Here is a 23,452-nt window from a genome sequence, read left to right as displayed (position 1 = left end):
GCCCAGGAACTTCTGCTGTCACAGAGCAGGCACTCCATACAAATGAGCTAAATGAGAGTGTGTGGCAAACTTCCAGAAGTCTGGTACTTGGCTTACTATGGGTTTAGGTGGCCTTGGGTCAAAGGAGCAAGGATATATAGGAATAGAGATTGCTCCTTGAGTTCTCTCCGTTACTTTGAGCTTACTTCTACTGGCCTTTGTTTAACAAGATATCCTCATCTTTTAAAAGCAACAGAAAATCATATATCAGAAGAAAGCTTATAGTTCACGATCCAAATGTCTTCAATTTTTATAATTTTGTGCCTTCATGAATCAAGCTTTGATGTTCTGTTTATTTCTATATTTATAACAAATGCAGGGCAATCTCTTGGCAACACAGTAGACCAAGGCTGCAGACAGGTTTTTAACCCCACGCGATGCCTGTGTACCATGGGAACAGCCCTATAAGTAACGATTTACATTTGCAGGATAGCTCCCAGAAGTCCAGCCAGCCAACATGAGGGTCAAATGGTAAACTGAGCGTCCTGAGCCCTTCCATGCCCTGAAGCACTGCCTGTGTCTCAGAAACTGTGCAGACACCTTTAAATGCCTTGTCTTGCTTGCTTGATCTTTAGTACCAGGCGGTGGGTGCTACTGTCCACGTTGTCTAGATGAACAGACTGGCTCAGAACTGTGTCACAGGTGGTTTTGACATTCTCCAGAAAGAGCAGTTGTATAATAACCTGAATAAGAATATGAAATGTTAAAGAAAAAATGTATGTGATGGAATCTTAAACTAGGAAGCAAGCACTGGCAAAATAGCCACTTCCACCTCCACTGGTGAATGGAAACATCAGGGCACCCCATGAGTACCAATGAGGCCATGGCAGAAGCAGTGTCGGGGCTAAGCCTATTGACCTCTAGGTGCCCACAGCTCCTCAGTGGGGCTGGAAGGAGGTGGGCCTGGGAAAGTGTCATTTGTCAGTAGCTCTGGTATTGCATGCGGAGGAAGGCACAGGTACATGTGGAAGGGGTTAGGGCTACAGGAAGTGATATGTGGAGCTTGCAGGCTTCATTTTCAGTTGAGTGCTCCTCTATCAGGTTATTTCTGTTTCAAGTTATTTGTAATTCAATAGGATACTTGGCTGCGGAAACATTCCACAGATTTGTGTGTATACATATGTATACATATCCACACACATAGAGATACTACACATACATTTATATACACATAATTATAATAATATATCAAAGTAGGTGATCCTTGCTAACTCAGTATGCACATGACTACTATAACAAATGGTCTTTCTTTTAAATATTACTCCAGTATGTTAGTGAGTTCTGTTAAATGATTCATGCAATGTTCCAGTGAAGTGGAGAAGGATAAATGGAAGTATTCCAAATATCAAACAAATCTTATTCATATTTATCAAAGACCTGTGTATATCTGTAGGTTTTTAGTTTTTTTGTGTGCAGAAAACTAAAAAAGGAGCCTAGATTTATGAGCCAAACCTCCATATTCGGCTAAATGTCAAGAAGTGAAATTGACATGTATGATAGTAGTTATAAAACAGCCACGGCCGGGTGCAGTGGCTCACGCTTGTAATCCCAGCACTTTGGGAGGCCGAGGCTGGGGGTCACAAGGTCAGGAGATTGAGACCAGCCTGGCCAGTATGGTGAAACCCCATCTCTACTAAAAATACAAAAATTTGCCAGGCGTGGTGGTAGGTGCCTGTAGTCCCAGCTACTCGGGAGGCTGAGGCAGGAGAATCATGAAGGTTGCAGTGAGCCGAGATCGCACCACTGCACATTGCACTCCAGCCTAGGCGACAGAGCAAGACTCTGTCTCCAAAAAAAAAAAAAAAGAAAAAAGAAAAAAAGAAAGGAAAAAAAAAAAGCCATATGGTCTTTAGAAAGCCTTTTGTCTTAGTAATTTAAAAAGCCGGAAAAGTACTATATTGCTCATATTACTGAAGAAGTTCTGTCTTTGTGTGTGTGTGTGTGTGTGTGTGTGTGTGTGTGTGTGTGTGTGTGTGCTTGTTTTGTTTTGCTGTTTTCCCTCTGTGGGTCTCTATCTTCTATTATCATGTCTGCCCTGTAGGCTGTCTCTCTGTGGGTTGTGCTATGTCTGTATTTCTGCTAGCCTTTGACTATGTAACTGTGACATGTGCACACTTGGTTCCCTTCCTTCTTTCTGGCCTCCCTGCCTTCATTCCTTCTGTTTTCTTCCATCTTACCCAGTCTTTCTCACTGTTCCTTCTTTTTATTTTATTTTTCCTTCTTCAGATTTCTACTCTAAGTGTTCATGCTAGAGAACAGAAGGACATCTGTACTTTATTCATTACCATACTAATTAGACCTTTATGTTTCCTGGTCTTCACTTAAAGCCCTCCTAAATTAACTCAATTTTACATATGTGGCCCTGGTTTGAGTGCTTCTGGGGGTGACTGACCCAGAGTAACAAAGAAGTTCCAACCCCATCATCAGCTAATGATGTTTACTTTGTGAATAAATGAGATCGTTTTCATTAGTAAGGCTGTGCCTGCATCACAAACATAAATAGAAACTTAGTATTTGATGGATTTGGACATGATGTGTTACAGAGACAATTTTCTTAGGTTGTCCACAATAACCTCCCCAACACATCCTGAGTTGTCTGGATAATTCACATGAACTTAAGTTTAGGTACATGAATAAAATATTAATTGCCTTTGTTACTTTTGTTTAAGAGTAACTTTGCAGCAGGCATTTTTCTAAGTATTTTACAATCACTGTCACTTACTATGTTCCAATGTCTGCATTCAACACTAAGAGCCGAAATAGAATTTTGAAATGGATTTTGCTAGGACGTGGATCCTGGTTCTGCATTCTATTCAACAACCTCCATTAAAATGTAAAATTCTTATCTTGTTTATAAAATAACTGCAATTTACTTTGAACTCCAACTTTTATGACAAACTTAACTGTTTCTCCTTTTCTTGGAAGTATGCATGCAAGGGTTCCATTTCTCCTCAAACTGCAAAAAGTGTTTCCACAGTGCCTAGAAGATGCATAGCAAATAACCCTTACCTCCAGGAGGCCCTGGGACCTGTTCTATGCGTGAATGGCAGTTGGCTCCCTTCTCCTTGAGGGTTAATTCCAAGACCCCGGTGGCTGCCTGAAACCTCAGATAGTACCAAACCCTATATACACTATGTTTTTTCCTATACATACATACCTATGATAAAGTTTAAGTTATAACGTAGGCACATAAAGACATTAACAACATAACTAATAATAAAATAGAACAGTTATAAAAATAGGCTGCAATAAAAGTTATACAAATGAGGTCTCTCTCTCAAAATACCTATTCTACTATACGCACCTATTTTCAGACCTCGGTTGACTAGAGTCAACTGAAACCATGGAAAATGAAAGCATGGACAAGAGGGGACTACTGTATGAAATCGGAGAAAAGACATGGGACATCAGTCCTCACGAATGCAGGCATTTGTCAAATAAAAACAGAGGAAGTGGATTACGTGGTAGGGTGAATGAAGCCTCTGCATCATTCATGGGGGGGTTTGAAAAGAATATGAAGGTATTTGTATTTAAGATTTCTTTTTCTTTTAAGTATGAGGTTTAGGGTTTACCAAACTTTCTCCCAGGGAAAAACTGAGCCGGCATGGTTGGTTCCTCCACTGACCCAGGAGCAACCTTGTAGCCCTAGCCTAGGCAGGTGGGAGGAAAGAAGGGGAGAGGCAAGGGCACCTCCCAATCTTACCCTCTGCCCTAGACCTCTACTTCTGTGCTTAAGCAGCACCCAAGTCTTTTTTGCTTTTAATTAACCATTTTTTGCAAGCATATTCTGCTAATAAAATTTCTGCTTGGTAACGTGATTGCTATTTCAAATTAGATGAAATACTAAATGAGGGAACATTTTATTTTCTTCTAAAACTAGGTGTTGGTGAATTTACAAAATGTGGAATCTGTGTGGTCTGATCACATGCTAAGATGATATATACAAATAAAGTACCGGATTTTTATCCCCCATTATTGTGGCATTTCACAGCTCTTACTGTTTTACTTTATTGTTTGGTTAGAAATGCAAACTTCAACCCAAAAAAAAAAAAAAAAAAAAAAAAAAAAAAAAAAAAAAACAAGATGTAATTTAGGATTATTCACCAAGTTTAGTTTAAGGCTAAAATTGAGGCCACTTTGAACTCAATTCTATAATTTCATTTAACAGGAATATTGATTATCTTAGCATGGGATTAGGTCCTTTGCTTACTCAACCACATTTAATATGTTTTTAGCCAGATTACAGTCTATAATAAAACTCAGTACTCATCAGATCAATTAAAATGCCTGCAATAATATTCTTTAAAAGTTTTTTTAAGATTATTTTATATATTCCTTCCTCAAATGTAGTGATGATTTTGGTAAAGCAAATATTCATAAACTAAGTAAATTTTATTTTGTCTTTATGATCAAAATAAGATAATTTGTTTAATTTTCCTAATACTTTTGTTTTATAATGCTGTTTGACAAAATAAGTATAAAATCACATATATTTTATTATATTATATACTCAAAAGAAAGTATTTTGAAGTATTACTCAAATTAAAATAACCGTGTGGGCTTTAATGAAGCCAAATTTACTAGCAAACAAAAATAGTAATAAATCTCTCTTTGTATCTGAATTCTTCCTGAATTCTTTCAGTATGTTGATTCTAAAATCCACATAATGTTCATCTCTTGTATCTTCAATTTTCTAATTTTATCTTATTATATTCAACTTCTACTCTTTCCGGTACATCCCTATGATCCATCATGTTACCTTTTTGAGGAAGCCAGATCCTGTTTCTATACTGTGTAGCTAATCCATGGCTATGCAGTAGCTGAACTGCTCAGTCAATTTCTAGGCACTTAAGAGGAGTTTGGGAGTGCCCAAATGATTTAACTAAGACATATTGTCTTTGAGTATAAATTAGAAGACATTTATTTATATTTTATATTAAATGGTATTTCAAATGTTGGTGTATAATTTTGTGTTTTAGCCAATGACTGAACAGTTGTTTCTTTAAAAACTTTGGTCCATGTGAGGATTAAATTATCTTTAAAACTGTATGATTGTTCATGTTTCTGAAAAGCAGATTTTGGAACTGATCAGTTCATGATGTCGGGGTCATTCAGTCAATCTTTGTGTGGACCAGTTAGGATTACCTGGCTCACCAGCTTCTGCTGACTTACTTCCTATCTCTTCTTTGGCTGTCTAGCAAAAACACATCCTCAGTGGTGGGGAGCCGGGCAGAGAAGCCCACATGGATAAGGGAAGTTAGTCCCATCATCTGCACAGTAATGGGTGGCTGTTGATGGCTCTCCCAGAGGAAGGCAGTTCTCCAGATGCAGGATGAGTGCTGTCACCAACATACATCTTCATATGCTCGCATCTGGGTGGGGCTTAACTTCAGTGGTCATTCACTGAGCATGCTCCTAACACACAGACCTTATGTTATGCACAAGAGATATAAAAACGAGCAAGAAATGGTTTCTGTTCTCTTGTAGATGTTTCCAGGTTACTGGGGAAGACGATTATAATGTAGAGAGATAAGGTTTATAATCAGGGTGAATGCCAAATGCCTTGCTGGCACAGAAGCAATGTGTTGTGACGGTGTCACTGGAATTACATCACAAAGAAAGATCTATTCATCCAGCGTGAAGTGGTAGCCGGGGAATCCCACCTACCTACTATTACCTCATGATTCAGAGGAAATTTCCTGTTACTCCTCTTACTGTTATTAAATTGTATCTTGTAATGGCTTGGTTATTTTATGAAAAAAATTCTGTGGTAGACGATATTCAATTAATTTATCATTTATAAAACTTAATCCCAACTAAATGAGAAAAAAAGCATCTGTTAGCTTTGGCCTTATGGTAAAAAAATTCTCCCCTTTTATAAACCTGATATTATCAGATAACCTTGTCAATGGAATCAGTGTTCCATGACAGCATGGAACCATAGTGAACCATCAATAAATAGCAACAACTTATTAGTTGCTGAATTTATGACATGAGTAATAGGAGAAGGCTTCAATTATAGGTTCACTATTGGACACACTGTAGCTCTGTAAACATGAGTGTGGTCACAAAGTTTCTAAGACATAGGTGAGAGAGTCGGCTCATGAAGTTCAGGGATTATCCTTACAGAAGGAGCAATAGCTTCACAGTCCTCACTGGGTAAAAGTGAATTTGTCATTTACAGTGGCCCGTTAACTCTCTTAGGAATCACAAGGCCTATTTCAGATGAATGCACTAGACTGTAACTTTTCCCCAGGGTCCTGTCTCCTGATTTCCTAAAAATGCAGCCCAGTTAGCCATGTACAGATTGTTTGTGTATCTTGCAGCACAGCCTGCCAGGGAGTAGTACCTGTGAGGGAAGTGGAACTGGGCAGAGAGAAGCTGAATTGCAGTGCAGGTTCTATGGAAGCCTTAGCCAACTCTGCCAAGAGCTTTGGTGATAGGTTCCTCTTCAGAGTCAGTCCTGCCTTGAGGCAAGTGTGAATATGGGCTGTCCCAGGGAGATATGACTTTGGGTTAAATGGCTCTCTGGTTGAGGGCAATTTTCAGAAGTGAATTCAGCTAAGGCCCATCAGCTCCCCATACTTTCAGCCAGTGGGGAAGATGTGTACCTTAGTCCTGAAGGGAGGAGGAAGTGCATACCACGGTATCCACTAACATCTACACCTTTTCAGCTTGAATCCTTTTATACTTGCTTTGTATATTAACTTCATTACGTACCTATACTTCTACCTGTTCCCTTCATCCTTGCCAAGTTCCTCTGCTTATCTAGACAGTTTACTTGGTTGCACGACTCAGATCCTTTGAGCCCTTGGTCGCCATGACCTTCAGATTCTCTGCCTGCTAACCTGTTGATTTGCTGACAAGTTTGGGCCAGGAACAGTAAAGAGATACCTCCAGTGGATCACTTGGGTGCTATATATATCCTATCCCAATATGTAATAAGCCCCCAGCCCTACAACTTCCAGTGACCAGGGTCAGTGACTCCTGCCAGGATGGTGACTATTTTCCTTGCCTGTTATCTCTCAGCACAAGAACCCAGGTGACTGAGGAGGAGTCTGAGCTCAAAGTTGAATAGGACTCTTGCTATGTACCCTAGCAGCAGCATTCTCCCCTTGGGAACCAAGATTCTCAGACCCACAGGACCTAGATTTGGTGTAATAAATGTACAAATCCTTTAAGTAGTACAGGAATTATGGTAAACCAATCTCCTCCTTACTGTACCTTTTTTGTTTTTGGATCCTTATATTCAAACTGTTGAAGACATCGCATTCTCTAATGATTTTTTATTAGGCATGATGCCTCTCAGGAAGACAATCATCCTGGTAGGTGTCACCTCCAAGCTAGCCTCTCAGCTGTGCCTCCACGAGGTCATTTTTGCTGCTCCATAAGGCTAGCAATTTCTGAGCTGTGTGATATGTGATAGTATCAGTGAATCTTATGATTGTATTTCCACGGTTATTTTCCTAAGTGGGTCCTTGGTCCAGGGAGATGCATGAGGATTTCCTGTTGGTAGAGCAGACGCTCTGCATGACCTCAGGTAGATATTGTCCCAGCTGAGGCCCTGAAGGCAGAGAAGGCAAACCCATGCCCAGAATTCGTTTCAGTTCCAGTCAAGTTCAGTTACTGCCCCTTCTAGAGTGGAAGGGTCCAGTGGTTGGTTGGTTTCTTCCAGGAATGGTTCCGTGTTGGGAGGATTCATTGTCAACATTGATTTCTTTTGGAGGCAGATTGGACATTGGGCTGTGGGCACAGCCACATCAGTCTTAGTGAGAGCCTATGCTGTTGGGCCTGTTCAATGCCCCAGTCACTGCCACTAATGCTACTCCATCAATGACCTCACTGTGCCGGCCCTGGGAAGCTTGAAAACAGACTAGACAACACCTGGTCAGGTTGTTCTGTCTGTGGGTGGATTAATGCCTCCTCTGGTAAATGCCCTTCAGTGACTGTTATCATGCAAAGTTAAGACTTTCCCATTTCACCCCCAGTCTCCTGAGTTCACCCACATGCCTCCTCCTCAGACCTCCTTTTCCCTGATATTCCAGTTAAACCATTCATCCCCTTGTCCCTGCCTGACTAGCTAAGCTCTTCACTTTGCCCATGGGCCCACATATTTTCTTACCTCAGCCACTTTTCTCTCCACACAAAGTGGAGAACCAGCTGCACCAAAGCCCTGCGCTATAACTCTGCCCATTGGAAAAATTTCTTCTCTCTGCTCCTCTCAGACTCACCCTTAAGTTGCGACCTGCTGACCATCTTCAGACTGCGCTTAGATGCTGAGGCGACCCATGTACAAACCAGCTCTTCCTTTTCTTTTCTTTTCTTCATAGCTGGTATTCATAAGCCTGCACATGCTCTGCATGTGGCAGTCAAAGTTGAGGAACTCCTGCCGCTGTGGTGGATGTCATGGGTCTGGGCTGCCTGCCTATGTGGCTTGCTTGTTCCCGCTAGACTTGCTTCAGCTGAATCTTGGACTTTCCATCTCATGATGGACTGTTTCTGGGCCTGCTTGACATTATGACTTGGTGGGTCTAATAGAATCCAGTTCATGATGGTCGGCTCTGACATATGGTCAGGGATTTTATCTCTACTAGGGCTGTTTTTCTAGCAGTGTATAATTCTGTTCTGCACATGACATGGCATTGCTCCAGTCCCCTGTGGGTCTGCATTGTGATTTGTCTATGAGACCCTGCCATGAATTCCATCGGCATCTTTTCTGAGCACAGATACCTCTAAACAAACCATTGGCTTTACCAGGTTGTATGGTCCAAGCAACAGGGCTTCCCACACTGCAGCCAGGACTCACTGTGCAGCCAAAACTGGCCTTGTCTCTTAATGTGTGATTCAGAGCGGTAGTCCCAAGTGTGGAATATGCTATCACCAGAACCTAAAACAGCCAATATGACATTATGCTTCCTTCCCAGTGGTGGGAAGTGTGAGATGCAATATAATTTGTCCTTTGTTGTAAGTGGGCACATGCCAGAATGCCCCAGACCACTGAGCCCCTAAGGGCTTCACTGATACGGTGTGCCCCGAATCTTCGTTCGACTTATCTTCCACCTCTCAAACACCGATGTCTTGTCAAAGCCTCCAAAATACTTGCCACTTCTTGCTTCTCTGTTCTCCTTAGCATGGTATCATCAACAAAATTTACTAATGGAATGGTCTGTGGGTTATCCAGATTCTCTGGGTCCCTTCAGACTACATCCTGACAAAGGACAGCAGTTAGCACAGCCTTCAGCAAGATCACAGCTCTGCATGATCTCATCATCAGAATGCTAACTACTCTTGGTTCTGCTTCCTGATAGAGATGGAAAAGAACACATTTGCCATGTCAGGAACTGCAAAACATGCATTTGAGTCTATGTTAATCCACTAAAGCAAAGATCTCATATTTTGGCATAGCAGCTATGTTGGAATCAGTACTTGTTTGACTTGACAGCAGTCCACTGTCAGCCTCCAGGATCAGTCTTGTAGGGTCCACACTGGTTAATTAAATGGAAAAAAAAATGATAAGGACCATCAACCATGCATTCTATAAGTTTTAAGGGTGGTACAACTTGAATCTCCCTTATCTGAAATGCTTGGGACATAGAAGTGTATTGGATTTTGGATTTTTCAGAATTTGGAATATTTGCGTATACATAATGAGATATCTTGGGAACGGTACCCAAGTCTACACATGAAATTCATTTCTGTTTTATATACATGTTTTGCACATGGACTGAAGTTAATTTCATACAATATTTTTAAAAATTTTGTGCATGAAACAACGTTTTGACTGCACCTGTCACATGAGGTCAGGTGTGGAATTTTCCACGTGTGGCATCATGTCAATGCCCCCAAAATTCAAATTTTGGAGCATTTTGGATCTTCAGATTTGAGATACCCAACCTGTACTAGTGTTTGCCATTCCATCTAGAATATAATGTTTAAATCTACGATCTGGTAACAGAATGGGAGAAGTTTTAGAGGATTTCATTTGTGGGTCTCACTTCATTAGCTCCTACCACACTAGCCAAGAAGCCAATATGTATCTGCACCAATTGTACATGCAGAGACCAGTGGTACACCCATGAGAAAAATTTGTGAAGCCAGGACACCCCCTGGGACAGGGTTTAATTTGTGATCTGCCCCCATATTCTCCCACTCTATCAAAGGGCCATAATGAAGCTTCAGTCCCTAGGTACCAACTCAGACAATGAGTGCAGTAGTCCTTGAATGCTGTGTAGTCTTTTTTCCCCAGGGCAATTGTTCTCCAAGTAAATGACCACAGGTCCTTAAGAAAAGAGACTAGGGAGACCTTCACCATAGGGAACTTCCTTGAAAGGGCGGGCTCTTCTCTTTCAATCATTGGGTTCTGAGTTTAAGAACTGCCTCAGGCCCAGAGACAAAAGCCAAGGATCATGGATTTTATTAGGATGGGTTTCCTGGCCTATGCAAGGTATCTGTCCTAGAATGTCCACTTCTCTGAATCTTTTGATCCCTTCTTTATCCTTTGCAATGGCAATTCTGGAATCACTGATTAGTGTGAGCCATTGTTTTTCTAGGCTTTCAAAAGTCAATGCAGTATAGGAGATGGCTTGCACATCAACTTTCCCTTATCCAAGTTGATATTCCATACCTTTGATCCAGCACCTTCAGGATCCAGCCTGTCTGTACACCTCTAGCTCCTGCCATGCATATGAGCTAGATCTTGCAGCTCCTTTTGGCCCATGTACCCTTCCCACTCTTAGAAAGCCAGATGCTGTGGTGTGTTGATGTTGGTTATTGCTAATGGGCAAGGAGGGGTGATGGAAGCATGTATTCATCATCTCCAGTGTGATGCAGAGAGAAGGGGACTAATTGTTTGGTTCAGAGGGTCCAGGGCACTCTCAGGATTTAATATTTTTTAGTGCATCAGCCAAACGATCCAGATCCTGTCACCATATGCAGTAAGCGTTGCAAGTTTAACGTGCTCCAGTTTGAACTCCCGATCTCCAATCCTTGTGAATCCTGCTTCTGCAAGTCTTATCCATCTCAGAAATGGTAACTACATGATTTCAGTTCTTAAGAGAAAACCCTTGTAGGCACCCTTGACCCTTTACTGTCTTTTACATCCATCATCTAATCTCCCATAATTCCATTTGCTTTCTCTTGCAAATGTATTCAGAATCTCACCAGTTCTCCCCACCACTGCTAGTACAACCACAATCCAAATCACTCACATCTCTCATTTGGTTTATTGCTACAACCCCTGACCATGCTCCCTGTTTCTAACCTTCTATCTACAACCTGTTCTTAACATGGAAGCCAGAATAGTCCTCCTAAAATACAAATCAGCCCCTGTCACTCTGTCAAAACACTACAACATATTCAAATCTCACTAAGAGTCAAAGTTCCTAAAATGGTCTGTAGTTCTCAGCATAATCTGAATCCATTATTTCCCTGACCTCATCTCCTATTATTCCTCCTCCCTCACTGTGCCTGAGCCTTCGTGTTCGCCTTCAAATGTGCCTTGCACAGCGCTGTCTCAGGGCCTTTGTACCTGCTGTTTCTGCTGCCTGTCATCTTGTGCCCCACTGTTTCTGCATTTTCTCCCTTACCTAACCTCCTTCGGATCTTTACTAACATTCAATCTTCTTAATGGGGCTTTTCCTGACCACATGATCTCAAACTCTGATCCTTTGCTAACTTATATTTCCTATTTCCCTTCTCTGATGTAACTTTTTCCAAAGCAAACATCTTTGAACATACTAGTATTTTACTCAGTGTAACAATTTTCTAATCTCCTTTCTCCATAATAAAACTCTAGGAAGAGAGACACTTTTTCAATTTTATTCAATGCTATATCCTTAAAACTTAGGACATTGCTAAATAAATGTTTATTTAGCACTTATTACATATGTATTGAATAGGTGAATATTTCCAAAGGTATACAAGCTGGAAATATAGTACTGTCCATATACATTGATATTGCTGAATAATTGTTGAGTTTTGTTTTAACTAGAAGTATGCAAAAGGAATTAAAAATCAATTGCATTAATTAATGATCATTATTTTAAGTATAGATTGCATTTGTTTTAGAAATGTGGTATAGAAATGCAAATTAACTCAGATATGGTTCTTTAAGTAATTTATGTATTGGGTAATTAGGTCAAATGTACACACGGATACCACTGAGAACATATGCAAGACAAACTCTCAACCAAAAAACAAAAAGGATCACCTCTTTTAATCATGCCTCATCTTATATTTAGTAAATGAAAATGCCTGTCCTTTCCTAGGTCAAGGAAAATTTTCTCCATCAGTATCTCAAAAAAGTGATCTATTATCCTTTAAGAAAAAGTTGAGGACTGTAATTCTAAACCAAATAAAGTTCAACAATTAGCCTCTACAAAGTAAGACTGTCAATTTGAAAAGCTTTTTATATTCCTCCATCATTGGCTGTGTTCACTCACTGGAGCAAGTCTGCTCATTGAATCATTGAACAGTATGATATGGATAGTTTTAAGGATAGTATTAAGTAATTATAGGTATAATTTAGGTCCAGACTGCCTGAGTTCAAATCTGGGCTCTTTCATTAATGGCTGTTTTATATTTTACAAATCAACCTCTCAGAGCTTTAGAGTTATAATAGCACTGACCCCAGGACATTATTACAAGAATCCAGTGGGCTGATACATGTAAATTATTTAGAGCACTCCCTGGCACATTGCAAGTACTCACTAAATCTTACCTGTTATCATTGGTTCCACTGGGTTAGAACCTACAATTAAAGTCAGGACCTTTAACTTTAGTCTATAAACACTTTCGGTAATCAAAGAAATTTGCAGCTCACATTGGCTGAACATAATCAGGCTGCAAATGGACCTGCTAAGACTCTTTTTTTTTTTTTTTTAAGTAACACTTGATTGAAGTATAACACATATCCAAAAAATTCGCAACTTATGTATGTATAGCCTTATGAGTTTTCGAACATACCCATGAAACCACCACCAGAACAAGGAACAGGACTTTATCAGCAACCCAGCCATTTCCATCATACCTCCCCCAGCCGTGACCCTTACAAAAGTCATCACCCCTGACTCTGCCTTCATCGATTAATTGTGTTGGTTTTGGACATTATGTATGCACTTTCATTGCCTAGATTCTTTGATACAACCATATGTGCATGAGATTCATCAGTGTTTTTTGTAGCAACAGTTGCCTTTTCCTCATGGCTAGCATATTCAGGGGCATGAATATTCCACCATCTTTTTATTCATTCTGCAGTCAAAGGACTATGCGATGTTTCCAGTTTGGGAGAGACTACTGCTGTGAATATTATTGAACATGCCTTTTTGTGCATATATGGACATGGCTCTTTCAGGTATGCACTTAGGAATGGAATTTCTGGGCCATGGATAGACATCTGTTCACCTTTAGTAGATATTGCCGAGCAGTTTCCAAAGCAGCCATACCGATTTACCTGTGCCAGCAGTGTATGAGCATTCCAGTTGCCTGAGATCCTCGCCGACATTTGGGGTTTGTTGGTCTTTTCATTTTAGCCATCCCAGTTGGCATGAACAGTACCAAAGTGTAGGTGTTTGCATTTCCCTGGAGATGAAAGAATCTGAGCACGTTTGCATTTGTGTATCAGCCAAAAGTTCTTTTGTGAAGTGACTACCCATGTACTTTGCCTAGGTTTAAAATTGGCAGTCTGTCTTTTCTTATTTATTTGGAAGAATTCTTTATATATTCCATATATAAGCTATTTTTTGATGTAGGTACTGCAAATACCTTCTCCCACTCTTTGGCTTGCATGTTTTCTCTTAATGGTCTTTGGAAAACCATACAGCATGTCATACATATAGAAGAGTGTGCATATGAAGAAGCGGGGTTCATGGCTCTTCACAACCTGACAGTGCTTGTGTAAATGGATGGAGAAGTGGAATGTTAATAGGAGGCTCCCCTTACTGGTTGGCAACTTCTGATAAATAAAAGTTTTTCATTTTAATGTGTTCTGATTTGTCACTGTTTTCCTTTAAATTAGTGTTGTTTGTAACCTGCCTGAGAAAATTTTGCCTACCCCAATGTCGTTAAGATATTATCTCACATTTTGAAGATATTATCTCACATTTTCTTCTAGAAATTTTATTATTTTACAGTACAAATTCACAATCCTTCTGGAGTTTATTGTATATACTGTGAGGTACAAGTAGAGGCATCTCTTTTTCAGATAGATATCCAATTAATCAAGCACTGTTCACTGAAGAAACAACCCTTTGCCCAATGATGCCTTTGTCATCAATTAACCATATATGTGTGGGTCTACTTCTGGACCCGATGAATGGAATATCTTGCTGTTACATTGGTCTGGTTTTTTTTTTTTTTTTTTTAAGTTTGCACCAATAATACCTCATCTCAGCTACCACAGTTTTATGATAAGTTTTGACATCCAACATTGTAAGTCTTCCAACTTTGTTGTTCTTTTCCAACATTGTCTTTTCTCTTCTTAGTTCTTTTCATTTCCACAGAAATTGTAGAATTAATTTGTTAACTTTTAAGAAATATTCTCTGGAGTATTGGTAGGAATTGCATTGAATCTAATCGATAAAGAAGGGGAAAGTTGAAATCACTATACTGAGTCTTTTCATCCATGAACACTTTGCATCTCTCTATTTATTTAGGCCTTCACTGGTTTTCTCACTATGTTCTTTACTGTGTATAGGTTTGTACATCTGTTAGATTTATTCATAGGTATTTCATAGTTCTATGCTATTGTAAATGTTTTTAAATTTTTATTTTCTAATTGTTTGTGACTGGTTTATAGAAGTACAATGAATTTTTGAATAGTGAACTCACTAAATTTACTTATTTTTAAATTGTATCTGTAGATTCCTTTGGATTTTCCTCAAACACAATCATGCCTCTGCAAATGATAATAGTTTAATTTTTTCTTTTTAAATCATCATACCTTTGTTTTTTTTCCATCAATCTTCTTAGTCTTAATTCAGATCCATACTTCTTGGCCCCTTTCAATGTATCTGTGGTGTTCTGTCTGATTAGAAGAAATCAGTAGGAATACCTGTTAAGAATTTCCCATGAAAATGTTGAAGCATGTAAGTGTTTTCCTCGGACTCAGAGGTTCACAATCTTTGTTTATTTTTGTATTTTATTCTTTTTGGGATGTGTGCACAGAATGCATCTATTGCTGAACCTATATTTAAAAAATATGTTGCATACCTTCTGAAAACTTCATTGAGAATGCATTACTATAGCAGATCAGTTGAAAACTCTAGATGTGGGGGAATGACATTTTCCTAATGTATCTTTTCTGAAACCGGAAAGGTCAACATATTTGACTTCTCAACATACTTCCAGCGCAGAATTGATCACTAGTGTTATCTAATTATGGTTTGCTTCAATTATTTTTCAAAAAAATTTTCAGCCAACTGTTGTCATCAAAGGGAATACCATTTCAAATGAGAATTCAAGTTTCTAAGTAAAGGCATTTCTCAAATACATAATCAAAAAGTTTCAAGTAAAAAATACAGATCTTTTAAATATATTTTAATATAGTCAAAACCTGAAAAGTATAGAGTTGAAAGATATTTGGTGCATTGATAAAGTTCCCTGGGGGACACTCGATGTTTAAAGCAACAGTTTGATTGAATAGAACAATAAATGCAGGGCTGAGTGTATTTTTTCTCTTTCTTTCTCATCTACTAGAAAAATATAGATAATAGAGCTCATTTATTTCCTTAACATTTCAGAGCTCCGCAGATGGGAAAACACAACCCAGTGGAAATGATTTCTGGCAACCTTGAGAAGATATGTTAGCATTTTGTGGCATTTCTCTTAGTGACATGTAAAGCATGGCTTTCCCTCATTGCAGTGTCACAGTGAAGTGTCACAATAAAGCCAAAATAGTGTGCCCTCAGGGAAAACTAGGAAAAGAGACCATTTTCCATGCACACACAAAGAGTAATATTTATTATAAAGCCTTTCATTTTAGCTCCAAATGCTGCCGGGGCCGTGGGTATTTTCCAGTGGAGAAATGCACAGAATGTGAGACTTAAAGCAAATGTTATGTGTAAATCTAATGCAATTTATGTAAATATAAATAATATGTTAAAAAGTAGAATGCATTTATGGACATACATGCATGCGTAAATCTCTGTAGCGTGCCAGGGAGAAAGCTTGTGATGCTGCAAAGTGACAGCATTAGCCAGTGTTGATGGAGTCCAGAGAGCCCTGAGCTGGGAGCCAGGACAGTTCCATCTTTACCTATTTTTGTCACTACTAGCACAGATGTTGTCTCTTTTATCCACAAACCCTGTGATATGGAAGTTATTAATTCCATTTGGTATATGAAGAATTTGATATTCCAAAAATTTAACTATCTGTTGCAGGTTACACAGCTAGTATTACTTACGTGATTTCACATACTCTTATTATCAAATACAATAGTTTATTATAAGCTAAACTTGTAGTTCTGATAAAAACCTTATATATCCTCTTCATCTTACACTCACACAGTTATTATTTGGACCCAAATGTTTAACTTGATTTTTATAGTCATCAACTGCCATCTCATTAGGTTCATTCTCCTGCCCCAGGCTATAGACATTTTGGGAGTGTCTTAGTTATTATTTTGCAAGGTGTTTCTCATTGCTGCAACTCAGTGTCTTCTTCAGGCTGGATGACTGTTGTCAAATCAGTGGGCAAGGTCCTGTGGCAGCCACTTTTCTTCTAGTTAGAGAAGTTGCTGTTTCATCCGGGTTCTACTTTAACCAATTGTCAAATGTATACAGAAATTACCCATGTCTATGTCCTGATGTAGTAAAATGGAGGAGAGAGTGTGAGCTTTGGGGCCCTATAGACTTGGATTCAAATATCGGCCCCACTATTAGCAGTTAATGTGATTCTGAGAATGTTACTAGCTTTTATAAGTACATTTGGATGATGATATTAACAAGATACAGTTTGTAAGGATCTTAAAGGTAGTATGAGTTCAGGCCCATTCATCACCCCAGTCATCAAAGAAAGAAATGATAACCTTTTTGATGACCAATCTTTTAGTAACCACCCCTGCCACCCGAGGTCTCATTGATGAATGCTTCCTGATGCCAACAAATAATCTCCTCTTTCTCTTTCTCCTCCTTCCTCAGTTCTATTATGGAAGATGCAGCATGAGATCTCACTTTTAAGTGTGCCGTACACTATTGTTGACTCTAGGTACAGTGTTGAACAGCAGATCTCTAGAGCTAATTCATCTTGCTTGACTGAAACTTTATGCCTGTTTGATTAATAACTCTCATTTCCCCCTCCCCCATTCCCTGGCAACCACCATCCCACTCTGATTTTATAATTTTGACTATTGTAGATACTTATAGTGCAGTCACACAGCATTTGTCTTGTCTGTCTGGCTTATTTCAGTGAGAATAACATCCTCAAGCTTCATCTACATTGTTGCATATTACAATATTTCCTTCTCTTTAAAGAATGAAGAGTATTTCATTGTATGTATGCACCACATATCAATTTGTCAATTATTCATGGACATTTAGGTGGTTTCCACATCTTGGCTGTTGGGGATAGTTGCAATGAACATATAAATGTAATGGATGTAGAAAACCGGGTGAATGTTCCTCAAAAATACAACTACCATATGATCCAGCAGCTCCACTTCTGGGTATTTATGTAAAAGAATTGAAATCAGGATCTTGAAACATCTTCACTTTAACACCTTTTGTTAGCTGTTTTCCCAATACCAATGTTATGCTTAAATTACTATGATTTTTAGAATCCACTTCCTTTCCCTGCTTTAATATCTGAATGATGTAGGAGCCTCTCCCATTTGCTACAAATCTTGGCTCATGATAATGGCTTAATGAACTTAGTTTTATATTTGCAAGGATTTTTTTGGTGGAAATTCATTTGACTCAGGATACTTTAACTACTTTAGGGAACCTCTTGAACCTCCTGAAGAGAGTTTCTCTAGGAACTCTATGCCTCTTTGATCTGTTTCTTCTGCCTCCCTGTGCCTCCCTGTTCAGCCCCTCAAAGCCAGTCTCCTTTGACAAAGAAGGCAAGCATAAGGGTGTTTCTGCTTCTTTGTGCTGGCTCTCACTACATCATAATCTATCGTGTAGACTTCTGTTTTCCTTGACAAACGAGCAGAGGCAGTCCATGTTGGTCCTCACTTCCTGCCCCATCTTCTTATCATGGCAGTGTTTGCTCCCATGGTCATCTGGTTATATTCTATTTTGCTCCATATTCTGTACATGGTCACTTTACATTTAGGTTCATCAGAGAAGTTTTGTGAAAGCACATTACTTGATTTAGAAACTTCACTCTTCTTTTACCCATCAGGGTGATTTTAATTCTCTACTTTTAATCTTCTTAAAGACATTTCTAGCTCTCTAATTATCTCTTCTTCCAGGATCTTTTTTCTTCTTTCTTAGAAGAAATGACACTTGTCCCCTCGTTGGAAGTTTTTGAATCTACTCTTCTAAAGCCAAGAGTTCTCGTGTGACTATAACCGAATCATTTTCATGAATATGCCACCATCTTTTGCGTTGATGTTTGTAAAATAATGGTTTAAGGCCTTTCTTTATTTAGTAATATTCCTGAGGATTTAGTCATCTTCTAGAGATGGAGTAAGTCATATCTTTTTACTCTGAGTCTAGGATTCTCTTCTCTGGATCTTTTCATCTAAAGCTCCACATTTTTCTTCAAAGTACATTTAATAAATATCTGTCATAGACTCACAGTTGGCTAAACCCTCTGATTTTCATGGATCTTGCCAAGAGAATGTTTGTCTTAACTTCACACATAGAGTGATGTGCATTAATTCTGAGTGAGCTATATGTAGGAAATCTATTTTGAAAGGGCCACCCTCAGGAGCATTTCCAAATAAAACCATATGAGAACAGGAGTGAGGATAAACTGTTGTCCATTTTTGTGAAATCCAATCTTATTTCTCCTCCTTTTATTTGTTCTGTGTGCCAAGTGAGTGAGAATCAGAAGGCAGAGTGCCATGTAGCATCTTTCCACTTATTTTGTGTTTGATGACTGGAGATGGGAGACAGGATGTTCACAGCTAGCCCCCTTGCTCTACGCTCCTTTCTTTTAAGTGAAAGCACAAGATATGTGACATTTCAAGTTTGAGCCACAACTGTGGCAGAGATAAGCAGTTTCAGTAGCAAACAACTGTTTGAAAAACCTTGTGATTTATCCATACTGGACACATTTTTTTTTTTGTATCTGGTGGTATATTTTTCACATTAGCTGTTTCTTAGGATTAGCAAACCAGTGCAAATCTTGTTTCATCCCTCCCTGGGTATTTAGTGTAGTGCCAAGCAAAGCACAGATTAACATATGCTTACTCAGGATTAAGGATGATTTAAAAAAAAAAAAACAAAAAAAAACTCTTCTGATAGGCAGTAAAATAGAATCCACACAGTTCAGTGGAGTCCACAGATGGGATGATTTTGTTAGTGCCAATGGCCAACCCTAAACCTCTAGTCCCAAGTTTCCAAAGGCTTTAGGTTAGACTTCATGAAAGTTAAGTGCCAAACCAGTAAATGCTAGTTTACCATATTCTTAATTTTCCTCAATCACTACAGTGTTGCCTATGATTGTTCCATGGCAAAGAAGAGAAGAGCTGAAGATCCTGCTTTGGGGGTTCCAGTCAACAAAAGGAAATCCCTGCTAATGAAGCCCCGACACTACAGCCCAAACGCAGACTGCCAAGAAGACCGCAGCGACAGGACAGAGGACGATGGCCCCTTGGAAACGCATGATCACTCTACTGCAGGTAGCAAGGAGGAGAGCCCAAACTTTACCTGCTCCCTGGCTCCAAGGACTCTGTACTAATTCATGTAGAGTGTGTGGTTTGATGGTTGGTATGGTTGTAAAAGTATATTCAGATTTGGAAGCAAAATCAAACATTTATTTTACTTGACATTTATTTATTGAGGACCCACTTTTTAATCAGTAACTGTGGAGGGTCCATTGATAAGCAACAGAGAGTCTTGCCCTATCCATTTTCAAAAGCAGATGATTGAACTATGCCTCTTTTTGAAGAAAATACAAGATACTAAGTCTTAGAGTTGAAGAGTACTTTTTCTTCCTAATAGGAAGGATTCCTGAAAGAATCCTTTAAATTGAAAAGCATATTTAAACTTTAAGACACCTTTGCAATGATCAAGTTATATATAATGTTCATTAGTGATTATGATATATATGTATATATTACAGTTAAAACGTTTTATAAATTTTTTTATCAACATGTATGGTTTTTACTCCAAAATATAATTGGTAATAACAACATGAACCAATGCAAGTGGTCTGTGGCCTTAATATTTTTAATATTTTTGAATAAATGCTTATAGCAATCACATATAGAAGCAACCTCAAGTTGGCAGATTAGAGTCTTCTTCAGAAGGAGACTGAAGGAAAATGATGTATTATAGAAAAGATATCACTGTGCCCATTATTTCAAAAGTAAGTTACTTAAGTTTCCCTTTAGCAGCACATTTTAGTTCATTGATTCACTTCTTCACTTACTCATCAAACACCTTTTGCGTGCTAAGTGAAATGTAGTTACTGTTTCAAAATTTGAGGATTTCTTTTTTCCCCATTGAATGTTATTCGCATTAGTTCCTGGTAGTCACATGCCTCTAGGAGTTGGAATTCCATCACTGATCACTTTGTGCATGAGGCGAAGCTGAGCGACATGCAAAACTCTCAAAATTATAGAAAACAATTAAGATCTAAAACTTGACTTAATAGAAAAATGAAACTAGGTGTATATTCTACTGAACATAATTTTTTTTCTGAATGTGAATTTTAAAGGAATCAAAATATACTAAATAATTTGTTACTTAAAAAGAAGTACTAATTATGCAAACACAAGGCAATGAGATTCTTATATAATACATTTTTATGGTATGTAGAATTATAGTTAGCAATAAGAATTAATAGAAAAGATTTAAGGGCATACTTATGAGTGAGCACAAATCTCAGTTCAGAATCATCCTAGATTCAGTAATATTGACTTGAAAGTAGAGTTTGCAATTCTGTGGTTAAAACAAAGCTGTATTCTGATTTGAAGGTATTTATGTAAAATTGTTTGGCTTTTCTGTATTTAGCATGTGATTTAAAGTCTCATAGCTCATCTGTAAATTATAATCACCCTTGACTTTTTTGTTTCCTTGAACTGATCAATTTTATTCATTTTGTTGTTGTTGTTGTTTTGTTTTTGTTTTTTGAGATGGAGTCTCACTCTGTCACCCAGGCCGGAGTGCAATGGTGGGAACTCAGCTCACTGCAACCTCTGCCTCCCGGGTTCAAGCGATTCTCCTGCCTCATCCTCCTAAGTAGCTGGGATTACAGTCACACCCAGCTAATTTTTGTACTTTTGGTAGAGACAGGGTTTCACTATGTTGGCTAAGCTGGTCTCAAACTCCTGACCTGAAGTGATCGCCTGCCTCAGCCTCCCAAAGTGCTGGGATTACAGGTGTGAACCACCGTGCCTGGCTCCGTTTTATTTGTTGATTCATGAAAATTTGCAGGTTGAATCTAGTATTAGGGAAAGTCTTTGAATCATTTGTGGTTGGACTTGCAGTATAATACACCAACTGACATTAATTAGCCAAGCGTTTAAGAAAATGTGTGTGCTTTTGCATCAGCACATTCTTGTAAGTGTTGTGAAAACAGACTATATCTGGCTTGCTGACTTGTCACCTTCTATTGTAGTTTGTTGACCCCTGTACGTGTTTAATATTAACCAATTGAATATATTGTCCAGATGTCCTCCAGTTAAACACACAGTTACAGGCACTAATGGACATTTATTTGCAGGTTCACAAAAAAAGGTTAACTATTTTCATATTTCATATTAGAAACACTAATAATAATAATGAATATGCTAAAATTACAGCAGTGATGACCATTGTTTTTGAGTTCTTAATATATTCCAGACACGTAAATGATATCGATTAGTCCACATAATGCCACGAGTATGTGTGATTATGGGCACAGTTTTACAGATGAAATCATTGGGGACCAAAGAGATTTGACGCTGAAGGTAATGCATCTTATAGGTGTTAAAAGGAAGATAATTAGGAAACAATTGGAAGGACAAGCAAAAATAATTATTTCCCAGCTAACTATGCTCTGTAATTCAGCTGTCCTCATGCACTGACTACCTTCAGAATGCAGACTGGGCAAAGTTCCTACAATGTCAAATTAGGCAGTCACAGTTTCCAGTAATGGCAGACCCTGTGCCTGGTCCAAAGAACAAAGATTCTAAGTTGCCTTCAGCCCTCTGAACAAGTTACTCCCCACCCCACTATGAGGAAGGAGAGCTGAGTTAGTGCCCAAGCCAGCATAGGGCTTTTCATCTGGCCTCTCATTTACTCTGGTTGCCCCAGGGTATTTACCTGGCCAGGTGTGTGCCCAGTTATATCATCTGCAGCTGGGAAGCTCAGATAATGAGAGAAGGGATAGTGCTCAGGAAGAGACTGAGGTCAGGAGCTTGAATGCTGCAAAGTTTTATTCCATTTTATAGCACAAACTTCATCCATATCCTCAACCTGCTGTCTTTCAAAAAGATGCAGGTCACTGTTAAGGGAATAGAAGAGAATATGGACAAACCATGCAGTTACCTCTTCCTTCCTGAGGAGACGAGCTTGCAAAGTACTGCCAGAAGGGAGGAAGAGCAATAAGCACAGGCTTTCCTGACACAGGCAGGGAGAATGAGAGTCACCAGAAGGAAGATTAACCAAGCCCAGGTGTGGGGTCCCCAGCAGCATAACCACAAGCTCATGGGGAAATCTGTCCAGTCATAGAAGTTCTAGGGGCTGGGAGGACACTTTTAACACATCTTTCAACTAATAGCAAATAAGGGATAAACCACTCTGCTTTCAGAACTTTGAAAGATGAATTCATTTTTTCCAAGGCTTTTATTCCCAGCAAAATGTACGTATTCAGGAGGCCTGAAAAGCCAATTTACCTATAAAAGTAACCTAGCTAGTTACAGAAACAGAACTGAAATCCAATTATAATAAAATCCAGTGTTACTAAAGGAGACAAACTCAAAATATGCTGTGACTTTCAGAGGATGTTTTAAAGTTGTATTGTTGCACAACAGCCAACATCTATGCCAGGATTCATTAGTATGTATCTGTAGGATTACCAGAAAACTCCGAGTAGAGGTCTTGGTTTAAAGTAAATAAACAACTGTGACCTTGTATGTATCAGGCACAAGCATTTACTTTTTACTCTAGAAAAGCATCCCAGCTCCAGCCCCTACTCCCTCCCCACACTGTGAATGCACTCAGGATGGAGAGAGGCCTGGACTAGTGAACAGTCTGCTCTCTGGCTATAACCCTCTGGTTATGCCCTCCCAAGAGCTGACCCTAGAAATTTTCTGACCTAT

General features: G+C 39.0%; 1 protein-coding gene and 1 long non-coding RNA gene across 2 annotated transcripts in view; one reads left to right on the top strand and one right to left on the bottom strand.

Moving 5' to 3' along the window:
• Positions 1–314: 314 nt before the first annotated feature.
• Positions 315–5,584, bottom strand: LOC108516402 (uncharacterized). The gene is made up of 2 exons (XR_001881811.1): positions 5,194–5,584; positions 315–722 (listed from the first exon to the last, which is right to left on the bottom strand). It is a non-coding gene; the product is annotated as an uncharacterized LOC108516402 (long non-coding RNA).
• A 14,053-nt stretch (positions 5,585–19,637) lies between these two features.
• ST18 (ST18 C2H2C-type zinc finger transcription factor) overlaps positions 19,638–23,452 on the top strand; it is a 77,691-nt gene continuing 73,876 nt past the window's right edge. The window contains exon 1 of the mRNA XM_017853857.1: positions 19,638–19,825. Within this exon, the coding sequence (XP_017709346.1) occupies positions 19,654–19,825 (172 nt within the window). The 5' untranslated portion in view covers positions 19,638–19,653. The remainder of the gene's footprint in view (positions 19,826–23,452) is intronic.

This window comes from Rhinopithecus bieti, unplaced genomic scaffold (assembly GCF_001698545.2).
Source record: "Rhinopithecus bieti isolate Rb0 unplaced genomic scaffold, ASM169854v2 scaffold_37463, whole genome shotgun sequence".
Taxonomy (NCBI): domain Eukaryota; kingdom Metazoa; phylum Chordata; class Mammalia; order Primates; family Cercopithecidae; genus Rhinopithecus; species Rhinopithecus bieti.
Note: the sequence above shows the minus strand (reverse complement) of the source record. Positions and strands in the feature narration are given on the sequence as shown.